This window comes from Diabrotica virgifera, chromosome 5 (assembly GCF_917563875.1).
Source record: "Diabrotica virgifera virgifera chromosome 5, PGI_DIABVI_V3a".
NCBI classification, from domain to species: domain Eukaryota; kingdom Metazoa; phylum Arthropoda; class Insecta; order Coleoptera; family Chrysomelidae; genus Diabrotica; species Diabrotica virgifera.
Genome location: NC_065447.1, coordinates 253,425,527 through 253,450,369, shown reverse-complemented (window position 1 = coordinate 253,450,369; position 24,843 = coordinate 253,425,527). Strand labels below are relative to the sequence as shown.

At 33.8% G+C, this 24,843-nt stretch overlaps 1 protein-coding gene across 3 annotated transcripts in view; it reads right to left on the bottom strand.

Moving 5' to 3' along the window:
• LOC114326712 (tetraspanin-5) overlaps window positions 1-21,284 on the bottom strand; it is a 67,548-nt gene extending 46,264 nt beyond the window's left edge. For all 3 annotated transcript variants that reach the window (XM_028275134.2, XM_028275131.2, XM_028275133.2), the window contains exons 1-5: window positions 20,844-21,284; window positions 17,978-18,098; window positions 17,839-17,912; window positions 17,711-17,785; window positions 3,536-3,634 (exon numbers count right to left, since the gene is read on the bottom strand). In XM_028275134.2, the coding sequence (XP_028130935.1) occupies window positions 3,536-3,634; window positions 17,711-17,785; window positions 17,839-17,912; window positions 17,978-18,098; window positions 20,844-20,954 (480 nt within the window). In that variant the 5' untranslated portion in view covers window positions 20,955-21,284. The remainder of the gene's footprint in view (window positions 1-3,535; window positions 3,635-17,710; window positions 17,786-17,838; window positions 17,913-17,977; window positions 18,099-20,843) is intronic.
• Between the last annotated feature and the right edge of the window lie 3,559 nt (window positions 21,285-24,843).

The following is a 24,843-nucleotide window of genomic DNA, read 5'->3' as shown; positions in this document are numbered from 1 at the left end:
GAAGTAATGTCAAGCAAAATATAAAATAGATTGTCAGTCAAGTTTTATACTATTGTCCCACAGTTGAGAATAAATAAATTATAATTGTTGATGTCAGTTCACCTAAATTAAATTATAACAAATAATATCAAATAAGCTTATAATTATTACTGATAACATTGTATTGACTAACTAATTGGCATCTCGTCCTAAGCAATACGCCCTCTGGAGGATATTGCAATAACCGAGCTAAGGGGCGATTATTGTTTATTTTCTTTCACGTTGACGGTTGAAGGCATGGCATCTGGCATATTGTTTAGGTTAGGAGTTTTTGTTTGTTTATGATTTAATCACGTTTAATTGTTGCTGTATATTACTCGTTTGTTGTTATTTATTTTGTTTGTTGTTACGTTATTTGTTGTTTCGCGTTAAAGGTTAATTGTGTTTTGTGTACAAAATATAATTAAATTTAAAATAAAAACACAGATAAACGAACAAAACTAAACATACAACCAAATACAACATACAATATGTAAATAATGGGACGCCGCGCCGGTAGTTTCTCCACTGTCATCAATACGACTAATGGACTAACTTCACAATGGCCCCTTAGCTCGGTTCAATTTGATACCACATTGGCGCTGCGATCTTAATCCGAATCGCCAATTACTTATTTGGAAAATTTGGATCCTAATTGCACTTTATTGTTATTCTTAACGACTGATTTCCAACCTGAAATTAATGTCATTTTAATGTGTTTACACCAACGAACTGTCAACACTAATGGAATCGCCATGAAGCGAATTTAATGCCTTCAGGATGAGATAGAATAGAAGATAATCAGGTAAAGGAGGGAAGATAATCGCCATGTTTCGTAAACAAACAAATTGACAGTGCTAGTCAGTACGTCAGGGTTGCGAGATTGGGGTATTTCCCACAATTTTGGGGTAATTTGAAAGCGTATAGGGGTACTTCTTTAAGCAGAAATGGTTGGGAAATTTTTTGGGATGAAAATTATGGAAGATTTTAAGGGGTCATGGGAAATTAAATGCGGCAGAAATTTAAATTTGAGTGATTTGAGGGAATTTCAGTTTCTAAGTGGGGGTTTTATAAAATCATATCTGGCAACTCTGGTGGTAGTTATAGCTTTTACCTGAAAAATTCGCTATCCCTCTAGGACCACCCTCTTGTATGTTGCAGGCAATCTCGCTTCACTGTTTGAATGGGACGGGGGCCATTCCATCAGTGTTGACAGTTCGTTGGTTTACACCCTCATTAAAATTTAGTATAAATTCTAAACTTGAAATTAATTTTAGTTATTTTTTTTTTGATTCGTTGAAGTTAATTAATTGTTAGTTAGTTAGTTCAGTTAGTTCATTTTTTAGTTAGTTAATTTGATTCGTTGAAGTTCATATCGACTGTAGTTATTATTGTGGTATTTTCGTGTTATAACGATTGCATTTATTAATGGAGAACAGTACTCTGAAACATCCCAGGGGATATTTATTCGCTTAAATATATTATTATATAAATGTTTTATACAAAATTATTTTGAAGTTATACTTCTTTACCGGCGATATGAGGGTGAATTTTTATATGTTAAAACCTATTATCCCGGCGCATGCGCATTATAACTTTGTTCTGATTGGATGTTCAAATGACATGTCAAAAATTATTCAATATGGCGGCTGTGGCACAGCTGTAGTTAGATTATTTATGGTTGTTGCGTTTTAAAATTTGTGTGAAAAGAAACAACAAACAAAAGTTAGTTACTAGTTATACTGCCTTTTTAAATAGTTTTCATATACCTATATTTTTGGACTATTTTGGACAAGGAAAACTCATTCTAATTTGGTAAGTAGTTTTTATTATAATCATATTGTAATTATACATTTGGATTAGGTTGAAATACAGTAGAGCGTTGATTATCCGAACTAATTGGGGGACATAGGTGTTCGGAAAACCGATTTGTTCGGATAATCGAACTACAATATATTGATAGGTACATATTTATAGTCATACATATTTATCCACAAGTGAATAAAAGCCATATTTATATACCTACATATTTATTTATATCTTGATAATGACAACTAGCAACTAAACAAAAAAGTGCAGTCTTTGCAACAACATAATTATTTTTGGATACAATATTGAAGAAAATTGAAGATATTTTAAGCGTCAATTACTAACGCTTGCTCGGTATTCGAGTGCGGGACGCGGGAGTCGATAGTTCGAATAAGCGGTCGTTCGGTTGATCGACGTTCGGATAATCGACGCTCTACTGTACATTTATTTTCTCAAGAATGGGGATTTTAGAGAGAAATCCCAAATTAGGTCCGATTTTTATTTTTAAATTATGATTTTTTGGCGTAGATTTATTTATCTAGTAGGTATGTAATGCTTTGATTTACATACTTAATTTGATTACCAACAAAAGTTCTACCAATCTTCATCTAATATATTGTTTCTTACTGTTTTGTTATACTTTAATATTTTCTTCCACAAAATTTAAACTACATAATTTAATTATATTCAAAACAACTGTCAAACAGTAAAACGTTCAGTTGCCCTATTTTTCCACATGACAAATAATGTGGAATTTGACGAGTGAGTCTAGGCTTCGATTACGAATCAAAGCGTCCCGAAATTCACGGGTTCGATTCCCGATGCAAGTTTTTATTTTTTTATGCATTTTGTGATTGTAAGTATATTTGTTATATAATTTTTTTTCAGAAAATACGTATTTAAAATTTTTGCCAACAATTATTATCGTTCAGAAATCATTTTTTCTTTGTGGCATTTTTCAATGTGTGTGTGCGTTTTAGGCCCGGTACTTTATGTTTCGATTAACAGCCGGTTAGTTAACCGGGGTTTAATCGGGACCTCTTTAGGGTCTCTTGCGCTGTAATAAATGCAATTATAAATATTATTATACTTATTTATAATTATAATAATACTTGTAATTGCATGTATTACAACGCAAGAGACCCTAAAGAGGTCCCGATTAAACCCCGGTTAACTAACCGGCTGTTAATCGAGACATAAAGTACCGGGCCTTATTCTTTTATTTTTTTTTGGTATTGTCTTAAAAATCACATAATATGTAGTAGAAGTATAACTTCTTACGTGCGTACAAAGTACACACACATTCTTTTTTTTTTATTTTATTCACATACATAAAGGTATTTTTCAGAAAAAAAATGTTTTAGAACCCCTGACAGCCACAAAATGTCAATAATATTAATTCCCAAGTTATTTATAGTTATCCTAAATTTGGCATCACTGTTGGTCATAAGAACCTATACTGTAAAGTCAAGGTGGGACACACTATAGTTGGGGGTTAAGCTTAGGGCTGACACTTCTACCTAATCAAAAAACATTGTTATTAAAATTCAAGGAGAATATTGTTCTGAAGTTATTTTGTTATGGGGTTTTACTTATTTATTATTATCAGTTGAAAATACCTTTCCAATTCCCCTTAACCAGTCTTCTCGAGACTGCATATCTGACAATTTACACTGTATAATCTATTGTAGGATCAAGTGTGACTTACCCAGTCTTCTTGAATCCAGTCAATAAGGTTCTGTTGATCAGGATCTTCTCTATAGTGGATTATAAACGTTTGAAATCCAATTGTTGCTTGAGACTTGATCTAAAAATAAGAGAAATGTGTTACATAAAAAAATAATTATTAATATAAATGTAGTTTAACGTGAAATGAAATCACGTATAGTGCGCCACGCTCTGTAGACGTGGACTTTGATGTGTACTTTGTGATCAGCCCAAGGTACTTGATTGATGATAGCAATATTTTGGCAGGTTATTACTTGGCATTACTTGCCGTCCACTTCCTCATTGTCACTTATTCCCATATCCCATATGGGAAGGTCAATGAAGAAAATATCCCTTTGTGTTAAGCCTGTAGATAAGATTATTCTTCTGTGTATGAGCAAGTAATGTGCTCATTGATTCAGTGATAATAACAAATTTGCTTTCATGAATAGAACCACATTTATTCATGGCTTGGTGAATTGAAGTAAGTTCTCCAGTATATCGTCCCTACCATTTCCAACTATCAAAAGTGAAAAGTGGTCCTTTTCAGGAGAGCAAAATAACCCTTTTTTAGAGACTCCTAAATCAGCGCATTGACAAATGGGAAATTTTTAATATTTTTTGTATGTAATTTTTAATCCTTGTTAGATTGATAACAAATTTGAACTGCTTATCATTTTTTTCTTTCAAAAAAATTAAAAAATTCGTTAAGTACTTTGCTTTTTGTATTAATCAAAGATTTGTTTCGGTCCGATGATTCAAAGTAGCGAATGTATAATAGCGAACAACTGTATAATCAAATATAATGAAAATCCGTTAAAATGAAATCATAAACTGCCTCACAAGAATTTCTTGGAAGCGATACTGAAACAAAACTCGCACTAATTGTATGCATTTAACACGTGCATTTTATTCTTCTCAGCAGTTTAGCATTTTCGACAGTTTACAGATTATAATTATTGAATAACTGTTGAATAAATTACAACACAAACTAACGAATGTGACACATTCCACATTTAGCGTTGTACAAATATACCTTTAGTTATATTTATACAAAACAAAATATCGAATATAACCATTTTCGTCAGTTTGCAGTCAACCAAATAAAAAAATGTTCATATTCGATGGTTTAAACAGCATATTTCCCGCGCTCCTAATCAAGCTGCAATAACGAAAATTTGCCATAAGATGTATCACGTATAGTGCGAGTGCAAGGTATCGAATCTTAAAAACGGTAGTTGGAAATGGTAGGGACGATATATACAACTATTTGTTGAAATTCATACTATGGACTTGATGTTTTTGTAGATATAGTCTGCAGCATGTCCTTTATGACATTTGGAAGCATCAACAAAGAGTTTGTACAGCTGGTTCCTAAAAAACTGATACGACTCTTAGTAAGATTTGATCATTTTGAGCAGTGTATGATTGGTCTGACGTTTTATTACATTTATTATGACAGACAATCAGTCGTGTGATGGATGACCGAAGTTAAGTTTAACGTTTGAGTTAAAGTTAAGATAACTCTCAGGAATAACGTGCTCATAACTGTATAGGTAAAATTTGGTGTGATGTATCGCTCCCAGTTATGAAATAGTTATATCATCAACGTTATATTAGAAAGAAGTTTTGAGGAACAAATTTTGAAGTAACAAAGAGAACCTTATGTACAAATAGTACAAGTTGGAGTGAGCGCGAGAGATTGTTCCGAACATACCCGTCGTCGGCTACTGCCGATGACCGAACAGCAAACAGCTGTTTGGGTTCCTTGGTGTTTCTAAGTTGCTTTCAAACGGTAGATAGAAACAGGGTTGCCAGATTGGTGTATTTTCCCAAAATTTTGGGTTAATTTGAAAGCGTCTATTGAAATTTTTCTAAAGGCTGTATGACACTATGCATTTTCTTGTATCATTTCTAATATCGTTTCTGATATGTCAAAAAAAATGCATAGTGTCATACACAGATACAAGAAACGATATCAGAAACGATACAAGAATTTGTGTCAGGCACAGATTCTTGTACAAGAACTGCGCCAATTTCTGCGCAAAGAGCAAAAACGTAAAACCTGCTGGTAAAGCATCTAAATGTCATAATGGCGGCTGAAAATGAGATCATATGATTTATGTCTTGATGAATTTATTTGTGTTTTTGTAGGTATTATTTATAAATATTTTATTGATACTTAATATACCGTTTGGTATGGACTACTATTCTACTAATAACCGTATATTTAGGTCAGAGTAAAGTTAAAACTATGTATAACTTTGGGTTTCATGTTGCATAATTTTTTAATAGAGGAAAATACAATAGTTCCTAATTTGGATCAAACTGAAGATAATTCTAATGCAAATATTTTAGCACAAATATCAAAACAAAATAAAAAAAAACACAAATAATCAACAGTCAACGTAAAAATTCTGGTTTACATTAAAATGTTATGTTTTTAAAAGTTTATAAATTTGATAAAATCCGTCAAATCAGCTTTAGACGCAGTACTTCCATAATAACGTGAACGTGACACAGGGTGACAATCAAAATTTCGACCAATCACGTGACAAATTTCATACAATTTTCGATACAAGAACTTGCATAGTGTCATACAGGGCACAAATGTACGTACACTTCGCGTCATATAAAACTGGTACACTTTTTTTTCCCAATGTAAACCTGTGTTCAGACTGACAATTATTGTTCGTGAATCACGTCGTTGTTGCCATCACAGATAACGGAATTGCACTAAATCTAAATACAAAAAAATAACGTTTACAATGTATATTTCGAATTGTAATACATATATTTAAATTCCACATTTGTTCACTGTAAAAGTTATTCATTTTGTATTAATTTCAAATTAAATTTTGAATTTTTCCAGTGTGTTTTATTTATTCTACACAACTTAATGCAATTTTGTCCTACAATTTACGAGAAACCAACCACACCTCTCGATTTGACGTTATACATAATAATTTAAAGTCATGTCAAGATTTATTATCTATAAATATTTTTGAATTGAAATATTTTCATAAATTATAATAAAACACGAATCAATGTATGGATACTTAATTGAGATGACGGAAAATTACAATTGTTTTAGTTTTTAGTAAATTAAAAAATGCGGTCTGTCGCACAGCCCCGTTTTTACCTAGTTTGATATAATATTTTCTTTGAACTGGCAACGTTGACCTAGAAATTATAATGACACTTGTGACAAGATCAACTTACACAACTTGAAAAATACGATTTTCTGTTATAAGAGTTGTACCAGTTTTATTTGACGCGAAGTGTACAAGAAACGATACAAGAAAATGTATATCAGAAACGATATCAGAAACGATATTAGAAACGATACAAGAAAATGCATAGTGTCATACAGCCTTAAGCAGAAATTGTAGTGGGATTTTTTGGGGGCGGAAAATTATGGATGATTTTAAGGGGTCATGGTAAATTAAATTTGCGAATGTACCGGGTGTCCCAATAAGAATGGCTCTCGGCCATATCTCAGGAACCGTTTATAGTAGAGCTTTGAAATAAAAAATTTTATAACAAAAGTTGCCTCAGGAAAAGCCTGGAAATTATTTTCATAATTGTGGGACCACCGCTAGAGGGCGTAATTGAATATCAAAAATTAAAAAATCTAAATTTTACAAAATTTTCCTAATGAAGGGGCACTGGAAATCCGATCGTCGTATTCTTCATAAAATTCTACGCATATTTGATTTGACAAGTTTAGGTCTACCTTTGGAAATAAGAGGTGGGGGTGAGTGGGAACCTTGTTATGAAAAACTGGCTGTGAGTCCGGTTCTGCTTAATTAAATTTTGCAAACTTGGTCTTGTTGAAGACAGATCTTTTTCGTCAATGTAAAAGTTATGATTTCGAACCAACTTACTGAGTAATATGCCAGCTAGAAGGCGTTATTTAATTTTTTTCAGAAATCTAGTGTTCCTTGGAAAATATTAAATACAAACATGCATTTTTAATAACATATTACAAAATTAGATAAAATTAACAACAGAATAGCGAAAACCGCATGTTAATACCTTTTTTCTATCTCGAGATATCTTACAAAACGTGTAAATTTAAAAACATAACTATTACTGTCACCGGTAAACGAAATAATTCATTAAAAGTAGTGTGCTATGGAAACAACAAAGAAACATTTTCCAGCTGTCAACGTATATTAGGTCTTTTCAACGCTTCTCATTTGTTTCGAGCCTCGTTCATATCTCGTATATTAATATTATACACGGATTATACGGCATATGACAGAGGCTCGAAACAAATGAGAAGCGTTGAAAAGCCCTATTACAAAGAAATAAAAACAACTATTTAGTGATGACATAAACGTTCAAATTTTTGCCCATCATTTCCGTTGCAAACATTTACTCTTTCAAGAGTAGATTGAACAACAGTGTTAATTTCTGCTCTCGATATGCTTTGAATGGCGTTTAGTATTCTCTGGATAATGTATTCTAGAGTAGTGTATGATGGGCAACAATTTGAATATTTAGGTCGTCACTAAGTAGTTCTTTTTGTTCTGTGTTAGATTTAATTTTAATAATATTGTTTCTCTTTATATTTTTGTTTTAATTAATTATAGTTTTATACGTTGACATCTGGAAAATGTCATTTTGTTTTTTTCCACAGCACACTACTTTTCATTAACTTAGTTTACCGGTGATAGTAACAGTTATGTATAAAATTTACACGTTTCTCGAGATATCTTGAGATAGACAAAAGGTATCGACATGCGGTTTTCGCTACTCTATTGCTAATTTAATCTAATTTTATAAAGTATGATTAAAAATGCATACTTGTATTTAATATTTTCCAAAGAAAACTAGATTTCTGAAAAAAATTAAATAACGCCTCCCAGCTGGCTTATTACTTATTAGGATGGTTCAAAATTATCACGCTTACATTGAAGAAAAATATCTGTCTTCAACAAGATCCAGTTTTCAAAATTTGATTTAGCAGAACCGGACTTACAGCCATTTTTTCATAACAAGGTTCCCACTCACCCCCACCTCGTATTTGCAAAGGTAGAGTTAAACTTGTTAAATCAAATATGCGCAGAATTTGATGAAGAATACAATAATCGGATTTCCAGTGCCCCTTCATTAGGAAAATTTTGTAAAATTTAGATTTTTTTATTTTTGATATTCAATTACGCCCTCTAGCGGTGGACCCACAATTATGAAAATAATTTCCAGGCTTTTCCCGAGGCAACTTTTGTTATACATTTTTTTATTTCAAAGCTCTACTATAAACCGTTCCTGAGATATGGCCGAGAGCCATTCTTATTGGGACACCCGGTACATAGAACTGTATATTATACTCCCATATAATCGAAGACGATAGGAACTATGAATTATTTCCATGGCCCTCGTTGATATTGTAGTATGAATTTTGCTTTACTGTTCTCTTCATTTGACTAATAATTTATTAAAATGTGGCAACAATTTAAATTTTGGGACTTTGGGGTATTTGAGCTTCAATTTCAGGGAATTTCAGTTTCTAAGTGGGGGATTTATAAAATATCATCTGGCAACTCGGGATAGAAAGCTCAGTAGGTACTTAAAATAAAATTTCAACTTATATCGCTCGATTTGATTTTTGTATAATTTTTAAAATTGTATTACCCTTCTATTCTTAATTATTAAATTACTAGCTTCTAAATTCACTTGATTTCTGTCTAAAAACAAGTCAAAAGATGAACCTAACCTTGCATAACTACAGAGTTATCTCATAACTTGAGGTTTAACGTCGCGTTATAAAGTGACTAGATAACTCAAGAACTGTCAAGAAATAACGCAAATAGTTAAGTATGATACATCACACCAATTCGATGATTATAACATAACTACAGGATAACTTTACGTTAACGATAACTTCGGTCATCCATCACAGGGCAGAATGTTGAACAGAACAAGTTATCTGACAAATTTTAAGATTTGACAGTGACAGTGACAGCATGTAAATAATAAGTATTTATCCTTCAAAATACACTGCTCAATTTTCTAAAAAATACGTTTTAAGAGTTGTATCAGTTTTTTTTAAACCAGCTGTACATTGTTGGGGATTTGGATATTAAATTTTAAAAGCTTGCTGGATAATGAAAAGATGTGTTGAATTTTTGGGGAGCTCTTTTGGAGACGTACCTATGTTTGGAGGTATTATAAAAATTAAATTACATATAGTATATAATTTATAAATAAATGTCAAAGTAACAAAATATTAATTTTCTTTTAATATTTTGTATTATAATTCACATTACTTGAATGAATCTGTTTAGGCAATACGTAAAGTATCCTTAACAATAGTAACCTATACTTATTGTACGGTTATAGAGTATATTCCCATAGGTAAGCTGGTTAAGAGTAGATAACGATTTTTCATATGTAATTTAAAGTATTATCTGCATAAATGGCACAAAGAATATTTGCTACGAGAGGTATATGGTTCAAAATGCATACAGTATCACGACTAATAAGTTATGTTCACATACATGTAGAGTACTTACAGTTTTATTCCTTGATGACGTGTCACATCAGAGCTCTGATTGAATTCCATAATCCATTTGGTTCATTTGTAAGGCACTCACTAATACGCTAAATAAATCATCGTCGATAATACTGAGCAGATTGAATTATCTGAGCGGTATAAAACGATAGCAAAAAAAAAAAGCCGGTAAAATGCGGCCTTTTTACGAATAGCGGGAGCGTCGATAGATTAGAGATGATTCTCGTTAGGAAGCTTTTGATGATCTGCCCCGGCGAGGGGTTCAAATGCGAGTCTCCACAATAACCTGGAGTTTCCAGAAAGGTTACATAAATACTACTTGAATTTTAAGTAATCAGTAGTACAGGGGCGTAACTAATTATTTTAGTGAGCCGTGTATAATATATTTATTGTACATATTGCCGGGGGCGACAGGCGAGAGAGATGGCCTATATCACCTCGAAGAGAGGGGATTGGCAAAGATGTGCACAACGATAAGAAATGTTTGAAGAAATTAGAGTTTATATACACAAGGGGTAACAACGATAAAATGGAGGAAAACGATAAGTTTTCCCCCTAGGGATAGATTTTAATCTTCCAGGGGAATCACAGCGATTTTCGTAATACCACGAAGAAAATCACCGTGAGTAGTGTGAATCTTGACAGTACGAACTAGACCATCCTTACCAGGCAATACATCTATTACCCTGGCAGTTGGCCATAAGAGTGGAGGAGTACCATCCTCCTTCAACAGAACCAAATCCCCGATCTTGACAGGGTCAGTAGGGTCGGTCCATTTATTTCTTTGCTGCAGGAGGCAAAGATAGTCTTTTTTCCACAATTTCCAAAATTGCTGTTGAATTTTACTAATACGCTGAAAAAGATTCAACCTATTTTCAGGTATCTCTGAAACACTTGGTTCAGGGGGCGCGGTTAAACTTCTTTGAACTAAGAAGTGAGCTGGAGATAGGAAAGCGAAGTCATTGGCGTCAGACGACATCCTAGTGATGGGTCTCGAATTTAGAATAGCCTCGATTTGGCATAATACTGTGTTAAACACTTCAAAGGTGAAGTGGGAATTTCCTATAATTCGATAGAGGTGATACTTCACACTCTTTATTCCTACCTCATGGAGGCAGAATTGATGGGGGTTGCGGGGAACACCCATCTTGAAAGTTATGGAGTTTTGAGTACAGAATTCCTTAATCTGTTCCGAATTATTTTGATTTAAGAAAAAATCATAGAATTCGCGCATTTCATTTTTTGCCCCATGGAAATTTGTGGCATTGTCGCTCCAAATAATACTGGGCGTGGATCTTCTGGCAATAAACCTTTTCAGAGTAAGAATATAGGCTTCTGCGCTTAATCCTGTGACGAGTTCGATATGAACACATTTAGTGCTCATGCAAATGAAATAGGCTACGTATGCTTTGTAAAGCGGTGCCTTCCTCAAATGTGAGGACTTAATTAAGAAGAACCCCCCATAGTCCACTGAGACGACTTGGAAGGGTCTAGTGGGGAGTACACGATCGGGATGCATATCTGCCATCTGTTGAACAGAATTGGGTGTCATGAATCGGAAACAGTTTACACACTTACGAATTAAGCGTTTAATCTGTCTTAATCCGTCAATTGGCCAGTACTTCATTTTGACATACGAAAGTACTGTTTGCGCGCCTGAATGTAATAACTTATGATGAGCTTGAGTCAAGATTAGTTCTACAACTCGACATTTAGAAGGAAGTAGAATGGGGTGTTTTTGATTATACGATATGGGGGCGTGTCGGAGACGTCCTCCCACACGAATCAGCCCATCATTATGTTGTAGGAAGGGGTTGAGTTTACGAATGGCTTTATTGGTCACGAGTTTAGCATTTTTCAATTCAAGAATCTCTTTTTTAAAGTAGATACTTTGGATATACCTGATGATCGCGTGATCAGCGATCTCCATTTCGGGTGGCGTCAATATATCCGTATCTCGTGGAGAGTTATTTATTTTCTTTTTAATATTACTGATGAATCTAAAAAGATAAGCGACAATTCTTTGAATTTTACGAAAAGAAGAAGATTTAGCGAATAGATTTTCAAAGGTGTCGTTGAGTTCGTGATTTGTTGCTATGTTTGAGACAACTAACTTCCTTAATTCAGGAAGATCATCCTGAAAATGAGGAATTTGATGAAGAGAAAAATCGATGGGATTGTCTCTAATAAAGCTAGGTCCGCATAACCAGTCTTCGGTGGTCTGGGGATTATCAAAGACATTTATCCCTCTGGAAGCGGGGTCAGCGATGTTTTCGTGACTTCTGACGAAATGGAAATCACAAGGAAAAGTTTCCAACAAGGAATTGACCTTTTGAATTCTGTTTTGTACAAAAATGTTCCAAATGTGTTTTTTAGAAAGTATCCAAGACAAGGCAATTGTAGAGTCAGCAAAGAGATGAGATGAAGATATACTCAAATTTTTCTTGAAGATGTGAAAAAGTCTATGAGCCAGAGTGACTCCCAACACTATTCCACAAAGTTCCAATTTGGGGATGGTGAGTTTATTTTTTAGCGGAGAAATTTTGTTTTTAGAAGCGATAAGCCGCGACGATACAGAAAAGTCTGAGTATGTCGCTTTGAGATACACACAAGTGCTGTATATTTTTTCCGATGCGTCGGTGAAAATAATTAATTGAACATCAACAACTTTCTTTTGTAAAAGTAAGCATCGAGGTACCTTGACCTCTTCTATAGTTTTGAATGTCGATAAGAGGTTTTGCCAATTTTTCATAATGATGGGTGAGTCAATGGGTTGATCCCAGTCCAATTTCTGGGACCATATTTCCTGTATCAAGAGCTTAGCGTTCACAAGGACAGGGGATAACCATCCTAGCGGGTCATACAAAGTAGCAATGTAGGAGAGAATAGTACGTTTAGTAACAACATTAGCCAATTTGAAGATAGGAGTTTTAAACGAAAAGTGGTCGCGTTCTGAATCCCAGAATATGCCTAAGACTTTATCAGATCCCGTGAAGTTAAGACTGACTTCAGAGACGGGATTTAAATTGTGTTGAGACAGAAATTCTGAAGAACTGCAGTTCCACTTGTGGAGGAGGAAACCATGGGTTTCTAGCAAAGAAGTTAATTGTTCGAAAAGACAACTTAATTCATGAAGACTGTCAGCACCGCTGATCAGGTCATCCATATAGATAGATTCTTGCAGAACACTAGTAGCAAGTTCGTGGGTATGTTTGTTGTTGTCAGCGATGTGCTTGATAACTCTTTGAGCGATAAATGGGCTACTTGGGAGCCCGAAGGGTAATCTTTGAAATTGATAGCACCGTAAAGGCTGCTGAATATTGTCCCTAAAGAGAAAATTTAACAGAAATGTTTCAGTGGGACAAATGGCGATTTGTAGGAACATAGCCTTGATGTCGCCTACTAGTGCGAATTTAAACTGACGAAACTTAGCGAGAATGTCAAAAAGTTCATGTTGGACGACATAACCTTTGTCTATGACGTCACTGAGGGAGATTCCCGTAGACGATTTATTGTTTGGATCGAAAACTATACGAGTGGAAGTAGTAGAGTTGGATTTGAAAACGGGAAAGTGAGGGAGAAAGTAATTAGGTTTACCTGAGTCATTTAGCATTTTTAACGGCACTTGAATTATTTGTCCGTTATTGAGATATTCCGATATAATGTCCTGATATTTTTCCAATAAATCAGGGTTGAGTTGAAAACGTTTCTCGAGACTGAGAAAACGTCTTTTTGCCGAGAGAAACGAATTTCCCATGTCTATATCTTCGATAGGGAGTTTGAGATTGAGTGTGGACTCATATCGTCCATTGGGGAGAACATTAACATGTTTTACAAAATTAATTTCAGCGGGGTGATCATTAATGAGATCGGTGTTCTGAGGAGCGGCTTCTTCCAGCTCCCAGAATTTTTGTAAATGATCGGATAGTTCCTCGTTGGACACTACCGGCTCATTTACGGCGGAAGGAGTGTTATGAGAACAACAAGTAACGAGAGAGTTTGAATAAAATTCCAAAGCCTTTTTAGTATTTTTCGACTTAAGAGCAAAGTCTGGAACTGACCCTGATATCGTGTACCCGAGTAGAGTGCGTTGAAGAACGGGAAGACCTTTTCCCAAACGAATTATTTCAGGTTGAATGATATCGTTATACAGGTCTGCACCGAGCAGGATACCAATTGGGGATGTTACATGGAACATCGGATCACCTAATGGTATCTCTGAGGGTATGTTTAGTTTGCTCGCCGAAATAGAAATTTGAGGAAGCGGATTTGTTATCTTTGGGAGTACAGAGCACGAGATGTCAAAAGGAACGTCGTTAGCGACAGCGAAAATTGTTGTATCTACAATAGATTGAGACGAGGATGAGGTGGAGTTAATTCCATTGATCCGTAATTTTCCATCTCTAGTGGTGAGTGACAGTTCCTTTACGAGGTCAGCACTAATAAATGAAACCTGTGAGGCCGAGTCTAAGAGTGCCTTTGCGAAGACCCTCTTGCCGCTAGGAGCGACAAGATAGACCTGGAGTGTGCTTAATAACACCAAATGATTATCAAGCGAGGCTGCAGATAGAGCCATTGAATGTGGAGTCGAATTTTGAAGATTAACTTCCGTTTCAGGAGCTCTAACATGTGAGGGCCCCTGTTGTGAATTACCCTGTGTATGGGAGTTATTTGAGATAGCGGTTTTATTATGATTATTTGAGTTGTGTTGGCCAACAGCCGCGGAAGGGTTACTATGACCCGTTTTGTCGAAATGGAGCAACGTGTGATGACGAAATTTACAAACTATGCAAGAGAATTTGGATTTACACTGATCGAGCATGTGAGACCCAAGACAATTAATACAAAATTTATTTTGTTTGACAAAACTAAAACGTTCTTTAGAATTCAACTGCTTGAACTGAGGACAAGAGTAGATCGAGTGAGAGTCGTGGCAATAGGAACATTTCTTAGGATCTAAGCGAGGCGAAAGGTTACTGGTAGAAGTGTCTGAGGCTAGGTGTAAAGAGTGTCTGGAAGTAGTAGTCGATTTTGGTTTTGATTGAGAGTGAATATTCTCAAGATGAACAACGCGTGTCTCGATTTCCCCTAGAAAATGGACAAAATCAGGGGTAGCTTGGCTACCACCGGATTGGAACTCAAGAGCCCTAATGGTAGGTGCGTCGAGCTTCTGAGTAGCGATATGTATGAGAAGTAAATGCAAGAGATCTGAAGGGGGCCTATTCAAGTTCAATAGGGCCTTAAAATTATTTGACATGACCGTATGAAAACTTCTTAATTGTGAGTGATTTGCGTTTCCAGAAATAGGAGGCGCATCAAGAATTTGAGAGATGAGAGTTTTGATAAGCGATTTAGAGTTGGCGTACCTTTGTGTCAGGTTATCCCGGGCTATTTTGTAATTGTCACCTGTGAGTGGGATATGCTCGAGAAGCGTCAAAGGCTCGGAAGTTAGAAAACTTTTGAGGTAAATGAGTTTTTCCAGATCACTTAATGTAGTATCAGATCCTATTATTGTATCAAAGGTCTCAATGAATGAATTGTATTCAGTAACTAAGCCACTAAATGGTTTTAACTGAATACGAGGGAGGTTTACTGTTCGTTGCCTAGCCATAGACTGTGAGGTTAGAGAAGAATTAGGGTCAAATTGGAGGGAGGGGGTAGCAGTCACATTAGAACTTTCAATGACCTCTAACCTTTCTTCCAATAGAGAAATTGTATCCAAATATTTATCAAAAACCACAGAGGAATCAGTAGAGGGGGTAGGTTCCTCGGGGATCGTCTCCAGCACATTTTGAGCATCGCGGAAAAGTCCGTAAGAATGTTTGAGTTGTGAAATTATTTCACGAATTTTATATTTGTTTAGAGAATTAAGAGTTGTGGGAACCGAATCAGCCAACTTGGTTATATCAAGTTTTGCGGTGAGCCTCTGTCGGTTATATTTTGATCGGTCAGCCATGTTGCGAGAATGTGAGATTAGATAGATTATTTGCAAATGTCTAAACCTATAAATCGATGCGAAAATGAGAGAATATGTACAATATATTATATATTACACGTTTAATAGTGTGAGATTGGCTTAATAGTATCACCCTGTATGAGCGCAGATTAGTATATGAAATGCAAAACTATAAAATTTCAAAATATATGCAATTTTCCAAAATGGGTATTTTTCAGCAAGTGTGAGACACCCTTAACAAGTATTTAAATTAATTAAATTGAAGGAAAAAACAATTATTTATTTTCTATAGTTTTCTAGAAGTGTAAAATGAGCTTAAGCGAAGCTAAATGTAGCAAAAACTTACAATTTATGCAAGAAAACAAAATTATTTTTAATAATTTTTGTAACCTGTGAACCAGGCTTAATCGGATTCAAAATTATAAATTTAATTTAAATCAAAAGGTTGAACAAACAATGTTAAAATTATAACACCCGTACTATCAGCCAAGAAATGAGTACACTTTTTGTATACTATAAACAGAAAAATATATTTACGAAAATAAAATAATGTAATATATGCAAATATTTTTTCATACAAACAAAACGACTCCTTTATTTGAACAAAGCAAGTAGTTTCTGAAATTGCACGTGTAGACCGGGCTTAACAACCTACCAGCTATTGTAGAGACGTGCTGGGTTAAATACTGAGAATTTGAGTGCAGAAAGAGAGGAATATTTTATTTTTGTGCCGGGGCGGCGTGGCTTGGAAATTTCCAAATGCAACAGAAAGACACTATAAATGAAAAACCGTTATTCTCAGAATAGAGATTATCAAAATATGCAAATACGAAGGACCTTGAGGATTTAATTAATAAATAATTAATATGATACGGCTCGATGGAACAGAAATGTTTAGGCAATACGTAAAGTATCCTTAACAATAGTAACCTATACTTATTGTACGGTTATAGAGTATATTCCCATAGGTAAGCTGGTTAAGAGTAGATAACGATTTTTCATATGTAATTTAAAGTATTATCTGCATAAATGGCACAAAGAATATTTGCTACGAGAGGTATATGGTTCAAAATGCATACAGTATCACGACTAATAAGTTATGTTCACATACATGTAGAGTACTTACAGTTTTATTCCTTGATGACGTGTCACATCAGAGCTCTGATTGAATTCCATAATCCATTTGGTTCATTTGTAAGGCACTCACTAATACGCTAAATAAATCATCGTCGATAATACTGAGCAGATTGAATTATCTGAGCGGTATAAAACGATAGCAAAAAAAAAAAGCCGGTAAAATGCGGCCTTTTTACGAATAGCGGGAGCGTCGATAGATTAGAGATGATTCTCGTTAGGAAGCTTTTGATGATCTGCCCCGGCGAGGGGTTCAAATGCGAGTCTCCACAATAACCTGGAGTTTCCAGAAAGGTTACATAAATACTACTTGAATTTTAAGTAATCAGTAGTACAGGGGCGTAACTAATTATTTTAGTGAGCCGTGTATAATATATTTATTGTACAGAATCAATAGTGATATTCTGTGAATAAGTAACAAATTACCAACAAAAACCACAATACTATTTACCTATTATTTGGCCACTAATGGATAATGAGAAAAAGAAAATCAATACAACATGAATGAATTGTTTCCAAGAATTTAACCAATAACTCCCTCTTTCCTAGTAACACATATTACTCACCCAATCCTTAAAAATGAATCCAAGAATTCCAGCAGTCATTTCGAATAAAAGTAGAACTGACAGGAATATTGCATACTGAAAATAAAAGATTTTTTACATAGGATATTTTTTGTATTTGAATTTCTTACTGTGGCTAGCAAGCAAGTGTTCTCTCTTAGTGCCCCTACACAGCCAGTAAAGCCTATCACAAAAGTTACTGTTCCTGGAATAAAAATAAATTTATTAGAGATAGAATTACGATTACTTATGATTTTTAATATTACAAACCTATACATATTAATACAAAAGCCGGATCTAGAGCAACATTGGCAACTTTTCCTAAATTATTGAATATATCTTTTTCACTCCAGGCCCATACTCCAATGGTTAGGATTCCAAGACCAAGTAGCTAGAAAAATAAAAAAAAAGATAATGTAGGGTCAGCTAGGGTTAGTGTGACGTAAAAATATGGAAATTTGATTTTAAAATAAAAAAATATATTTGCTTTTAATTGAATGGTTTCAGATTTTTAATGAAGACTTTCTGGTTAATTGTCACAATCATTGCACAGTGAATAGGCATGTTGCATTTTTAAAATTCCTTCTACATTATGTTTTATTTAAGAGGGTAAGGTGTCACACTATCCCTTCATTATGGGATTACTGTGACTAGGATTAGGGATAGTGTGACAACTAGCTTTTTTTGCCATTTAAAAGCATCTAGGATTGAGTGTGCCTTGGTGTGACAAAGAAAGACATTACAAAAGTATTGTAATAATTTTTGGCATTTAAAAATTCAACAATTTTAGAAAAAAATGTAAAATATCTTATTTAAAACACCAGTTTTTTATTAAACGTAGGTATTTTATTGAGAACCTTTTCTTATTTTACAAATTCAGTAACATCTAACATTCAAAAACATTGACTTTTCCATTAAAAGTATACCGAATTCTTTCACCATTAAGGGATAATATCGGATCCATCAATATTCCTATAATCTGAAACATTCTAATAAATGAACTGTATTTTGCATTAATAACAAAACACTTTATCCTTATCAACACTTCTTAATCCTACCACTTCTATTTCCACTTCAGTGTCATCAAAGTTTTCAATTACACACACATACCTAAATAAGCAGTTCTACCACTCTTCCCACCCATAAAAGTTGCAACTATAAAAGAGCCTTGTTTAAAATCTTCCTCGTTTACAGGTTTTAGTGTCGCAGTTTCCTGTAAGAATTCCTCTTCTGCTTTGTGACTTTCCCCTAAAGACATATCTTCTCATCACTATCTGATTCATCTTTCTTTGACTTTTTCTTGATTGTTTTTGGACAGGTTTTCTGTTTTCCTTTAATGGACTCAGCCTTTTTGTCTTTAAAGAACTGATGTACATATTCTTCTTTTGTTTTTATTTCTGCAGTATCAAATCTTCGTTTAACTTTCTTTTTTATGCTAGTTTGAACTATATTTTCCAGAAGCATATGCTCAAACACTTTCCCTGGTGTTGCTTGCCCAACAGAAAGTTCGGTGATTTGACACCTTTGTAATGGACTGGAGGATTAGCCAGTGATTTGATGCTCTTCTAATAGAGTGATAGATGATGAACCAGCGATCCCTTGCTCTTCTGATGAACGGTTGCAAGTTGCAAGTTACTGTCAACCATACCCTGATCAAACTAAGGTAGTAAGTGGTGATAGTGTCACATGTCACACTATACATATGTTTCACTGTCTCAGAAACCCCACATTGTGAAAATCTGTGGGGTTACTGTGACATGCCTAAAAAAATAATTGATAAAGACAATTAGGCCTTTAAAATAAGTTTAAATGTTTAAAATAAGTTATGCAATACTATGCAGAGAAAAAATCATAATTAAATAGAAATAATTTTGAGGAAATCCAAAATTTTTGACTAATATATCAGAATTTCAAATTCGAATTAAAATACATACATAAATAAATACTATGATTTTAACCTAAAAAAACAGAAGGGACTGAAACAATTTTTTTTAAATAATCTCTTGAAATGCAATAGAAGTGTAATATAACATCATATGTAAAATAAAAGCACAATATAAATTAGTATTTAATGTTGTCACCCTAACACCGCTGTCACACTAACCCTAGGTGACCCTACATATAATTATATTTTCTTGTTGTATATCTTAGATATTTTGTCTGTTCTTTATTAACTCATTTCTTCCCTTTCTTTCAAACCTTACTTTCATTCAGTCATCCCAAAAAACAATTAAAGACTTTCATGATCAAGGCTTTTCATTCCGGATGAAATGTTTGCTGTACCCTGAGTCCTAGTTCATGGTTCATTCTTCTTCTCATTTCTCTGTTTTCCATTCTTATAGGACCCATAATTCTTCTTAGGATTTCCCTTAATCTTTCCTTGTCTCTTCTCATAAGAACTATGTCATCTGTATATGCTACTATTTGTGTTGAGTGGGGTATAGGGTATAGTTCCTATAATTCCTCTCGCCTTGACTGTTTCTATTGCTACTGCTATGTTGAATAGTGTTGTTGACAGGGAATCGCCTTGTCACACTCATGTTTCTATTGCAATTGATTTTGTGCTACCTTCTTCTGTTGTTACTTTAGCTTGAGATCCATCCATAGTCATTTTTGTTAATCTGGTTAGCTTTACCAGTATATCTTGATTTTTCAGTTTAATAAATAATTTATTTCTTCCAATACAGTCAGAGGCTTGTCAAAGTCAGGAAGAGGGTGTGCAGTTCTATGTTTTGTTTGTGGCATTTCTCGATTATTTGTGTAATTCTGTGTATCGCATCTATAGTGGATCTGCCCTCTCTGAATCCTTGCTGGTAGCCCCCAATTTTTTTTCTCTGTGAAGTGAGCGAGTTTTTGTCTTATGCAGGCTCGTAAATGTAAATATGCCCGTAAAAATTTTTCATACATAAAGTATTGTTAAGACCTGTACTTAAATATAATTTTTTGGAAAATCCCAACTAAGATGTTAAGAGTCATCTTTAAAATTCATAAATATCTGGTACTGGTAAACTGGTAGTTAGATACATGCGTGGGTGAGAGGTTGAGACTGTTGAATATTCTGAACAACAACATGTTATTATTCAAAAAGAAAATACAACCCACTCAAAAATTAAATATTAAGGTCATAAAAACTCACCCAAAACAGCACATTGAATCCAAATATCATATATTTCAGACAACTGCTGACTTCTGTAGTGTCCCTTCGGTATTTTCTTACAGCAGGCATACTGGGAACATTCACAGTCATCCCGAAAAACAATAATTTAACGCCTTACTACCTATAAAATAACACTAACTTTACACTAACTTTTTCAACATATTTAAAGAATTCTCACTTCTCATTCAGAATTAAATATTAACAAATACAACGAATTAAATACTGGAAGATGAGTGACATCATGTACAGGTCAAGGCAAAGAGGAAATGAATTTGATGAAGTGAATAATTTTAAAATTATCGTCAACAATAGATATTTTTTGTTGACACTGAGTGACACGAGCTCTGAGGGCTGAACTACTTTTGACAAATCGATGGGAAAATAAAACAGTAGAAAGCAATGCTGCCAATGCATCTCGTAAATAATTTAGAAAGGAAAAAGGAAAATAAAGTGGATTTCGATTTGTTTTTGCATGAAAACGTGTTCAAGGTTAATTAATGACCAATTAATATTTATTATTACCACTTAATTAATGGTATTTGCATAGTTTTAAGTTATAATATCTTCCTGTTAGTTAGGCCACACATTTTACAGATTATCAACAGCTGGAGAAGTAGTGCAACCTAGAAACTGGATAATACAATACAATAGCTATTTGTATAACAAGGGAGGAAAGTGCTACTTTTCCTCCCGAGAATGAAGTTTACTGCCAGACGCGTAGCGGAGTGCAGTAATCATTCAAGGGAGGAAAAGGCACTTTACTCCCATGTTATACATATGGTTTTTCCACCTTCCTCAAATAACAAGTCATTTTTTCATTTTTACTTATAACCAACAAAATTTGTTAGAACTAAAACTAACAAGTAGGTACAATATATAATCGGAAAAAACGATTGTTGGAAATGGAAAATTAAATTAAAAAATGGAAAGTCCCCACTAAAATGGAAAACTTAACTTAACTGTTTTTGGTTTTAGGACCTAATCTTCATAACCCCATATATCTCCATAACGTTCAAGTGACTGCACATTTAGCATACTTTCCTCCCCTACTACAACTTTTCTGTGCTGTCATTGTTTTCGTAACCCAGAACATTTTATGAAGTATGTAGGTACAGTATTTATTTTGATGTTTTCCCATTGTTCTTCCAAACTTTTTTTTTTTTCATTTTTTGCTGATGTTGAGTATACATTTTATAGATACTTTTGTAACTTTTCTACTTTAGTTGTTTTATTTTTTAAAAGTTCAATAATATATCCAATGTATTTCATAGGCCTAGAGATCATTTTTCCTTTGAACCCAAAGTTACTTATTATTGCAATATATTCAGAGTCAATACCTGCTCTAGGGTAAGCAACTACTCTTTTAATGCCAGTTTGAAATCGTTTACAGTCGGAAAAATGAAAGAATACCCATGAATGAACATATAAAACACGCTGTATTTTCCTGTCACCGTGTCACAAAGAAAATTGCCCAGCGCAAGTACATGTAATAATAATTATTACATGTAATTGTGATTTTTTGTGTGACACGGTGACAGGAAAATACAGCGTGTTTTATATGTTCGTTCATGGGTATTCTTTCATTTTTCCTACTGTATTTAGTACAACATAATATATTTGGTTTTTAGTTTTGGGTTGTTCGGTGTCCCGTGGCGATTTTTATGTATTTAATCCTCTGGTAGCATGGTAGGTATTTTTGAAGTTATACTTCTTTACGGGCGTAATGACGGTGAAATTTTATATGGTAAAACCTAGCGACCGGGCGCATGCGCATTATAACTTTGTTCTGATTGGATGTTCAAATGACATGACAAAAATTATCCAATATGGCAGCTGTGGCACAGCTGTGGGACTGTGGTTTGGTTATAATGTATGCTTGTTGCGTTTTAACATTTGTAGGAAGAGAAACAACAAACAAAAAGTTAGTTAATGGTTATACTGCCTTTTTAAATAGTTTTCATATTATATTTTTGGACTTATTGACATAGAAGAGATGATTGTTGGATGCCAATGTGAAAGCTCATCAAACTGTGACTAGTATGAGTGCCGCAGATCTCGCTTATTCAAAGCTAAAGAATCTTTCACTGGTAAGTGTTTTATAAATAGGTGATCAAATTTTGTTATGATATTTGAACATAGCCACTTTGCACGACGCAAGTGATTGCGAAATTTATTAGTCGTTTTACGGGCTCCGATACCTACCTTGAACCTACCAAAATACATAAGTAGTATGTAATACTTTTATTTACATAATTTGATTACCATCAAAATTTCTATCAATATTCACCTAATATATTGTTTTCTTACTCTATGTTTTGTTGTATTTTTTCAATTCTAAATCATTTCAATTCAAAATCAAAATAATTTGATTTACATAAGTTAAAAATGTCAAAAGGTTAATCTGTTTAGTTAGACGATCTTCGCACATAATGACAAGCTGTCTCTGTGGCGAAGTTTTAATGCGAGTGAATCCCAATACAACGCAAATACCAGCCGCGTGGTAAGTTGGTTCGAATCCCAATAGAAACTTTTATTTTTTTATTTTTTTTTTATACATTTTATGATTGTAAGTATATTTATTATATAATTTTATTTTCAGAAAATACGCATTTAGTTAAAAATTTTTCCGACAATTAATGTTCAGAAATCATTTTGGCATTTTTAATGTGTTTCTGTGTGTTTTATTTTTTTATTATTTTAATTTTTGGCACTGTTTTAATAAAAATGTTTGAGAAGTAGTAAGTATAAATTAATTTAATATTTAAATAAAATATAAATAAAAAGTATATTAATTTCGTTTATAATCATATAATCATATAATAGAAGTATAACTTCTTACGTGCGTACAAAGTACACACACACTCTTTTTAATTACCAGTTCTTCTTTCTGGCAGAATTGTACTAACAGATCTCCGCGTTCTTTCCTTTCTATCAAGCCAAAAGGTCCCATGACTCCTTTTTTTACTGTTCCTTTTATTGTTCCTTGGCATTAAAATCACCAACAATAATTTTTCGTTAGATTATATTGATTCTATTGCATTCCGTAGTTGTTCATAAAACCATTCAGCTTCTGTGTCTGATCTGTCTGAAATAGGAACGCAAATAAGTATAATTACATTTATATTTGCATTCCAGCCATATTCATATGAGTCTTTCGAATATACCTACTCCAGATCCTTACGGAGATGGTATCCCTAAGAGGATACCTACTCCATGTATTTGTTGACAATCTTGTGTGTCAGTTCCAAAATATGTAGTAGAAATTGAGTCCGTCGTATTCATAGACATATTAAGGGTAGACAAGGCAGTGGCGGCTCGTATAACTTTAGGAAGGTAGTGCCAGAATCCGGGCAGCTGTCTAAATTTTTAGTGACGGTTTCACGATATTGTCAAAAAGGATATAAAATAAAAATTAAAAAAAATAGGTGCAGATATTTTTATCTTATATTACTATTCTTGGGATGCCAAGAAATTGACCAAAATTTATCAAAACAGTTCCGTAAATTAAGTAATTAACAATAAAAAACTAAACTTACCACCAGTATTTACTGCTGATATACTTTTTGAAGATATTCTTCTTTAGAGGCGAATCGATTGAGGGTAAAATTTGATTGATCCCCGCGCATGCGCACACCGACAGTATGGTATTAGTGGTTATACGGGCTCTGATTGGGTGTTGAAATTTTGAAATGATCTGTCAATAATTGTTCAATATGGAGATTATCGATAAACAAAAATATTGTATAATATTAGTTTTTATTCATGTGTGGACAGAAATAAAATCAAATTTATACTTATAGTGACTTTTTAAATAGTTTTGAAAAGCCGCAGGTACGTAATTCTAAATGTTTCAGTTGGAAATACCTAATAATTTCAATACCTATCTATTTGGAAAATGTAAACAAAATAATGTAGTTACCTATTAGTAGGCAATGCTTTAATTTACATAATCTGATTACGAACAAACTTTCTACAAATC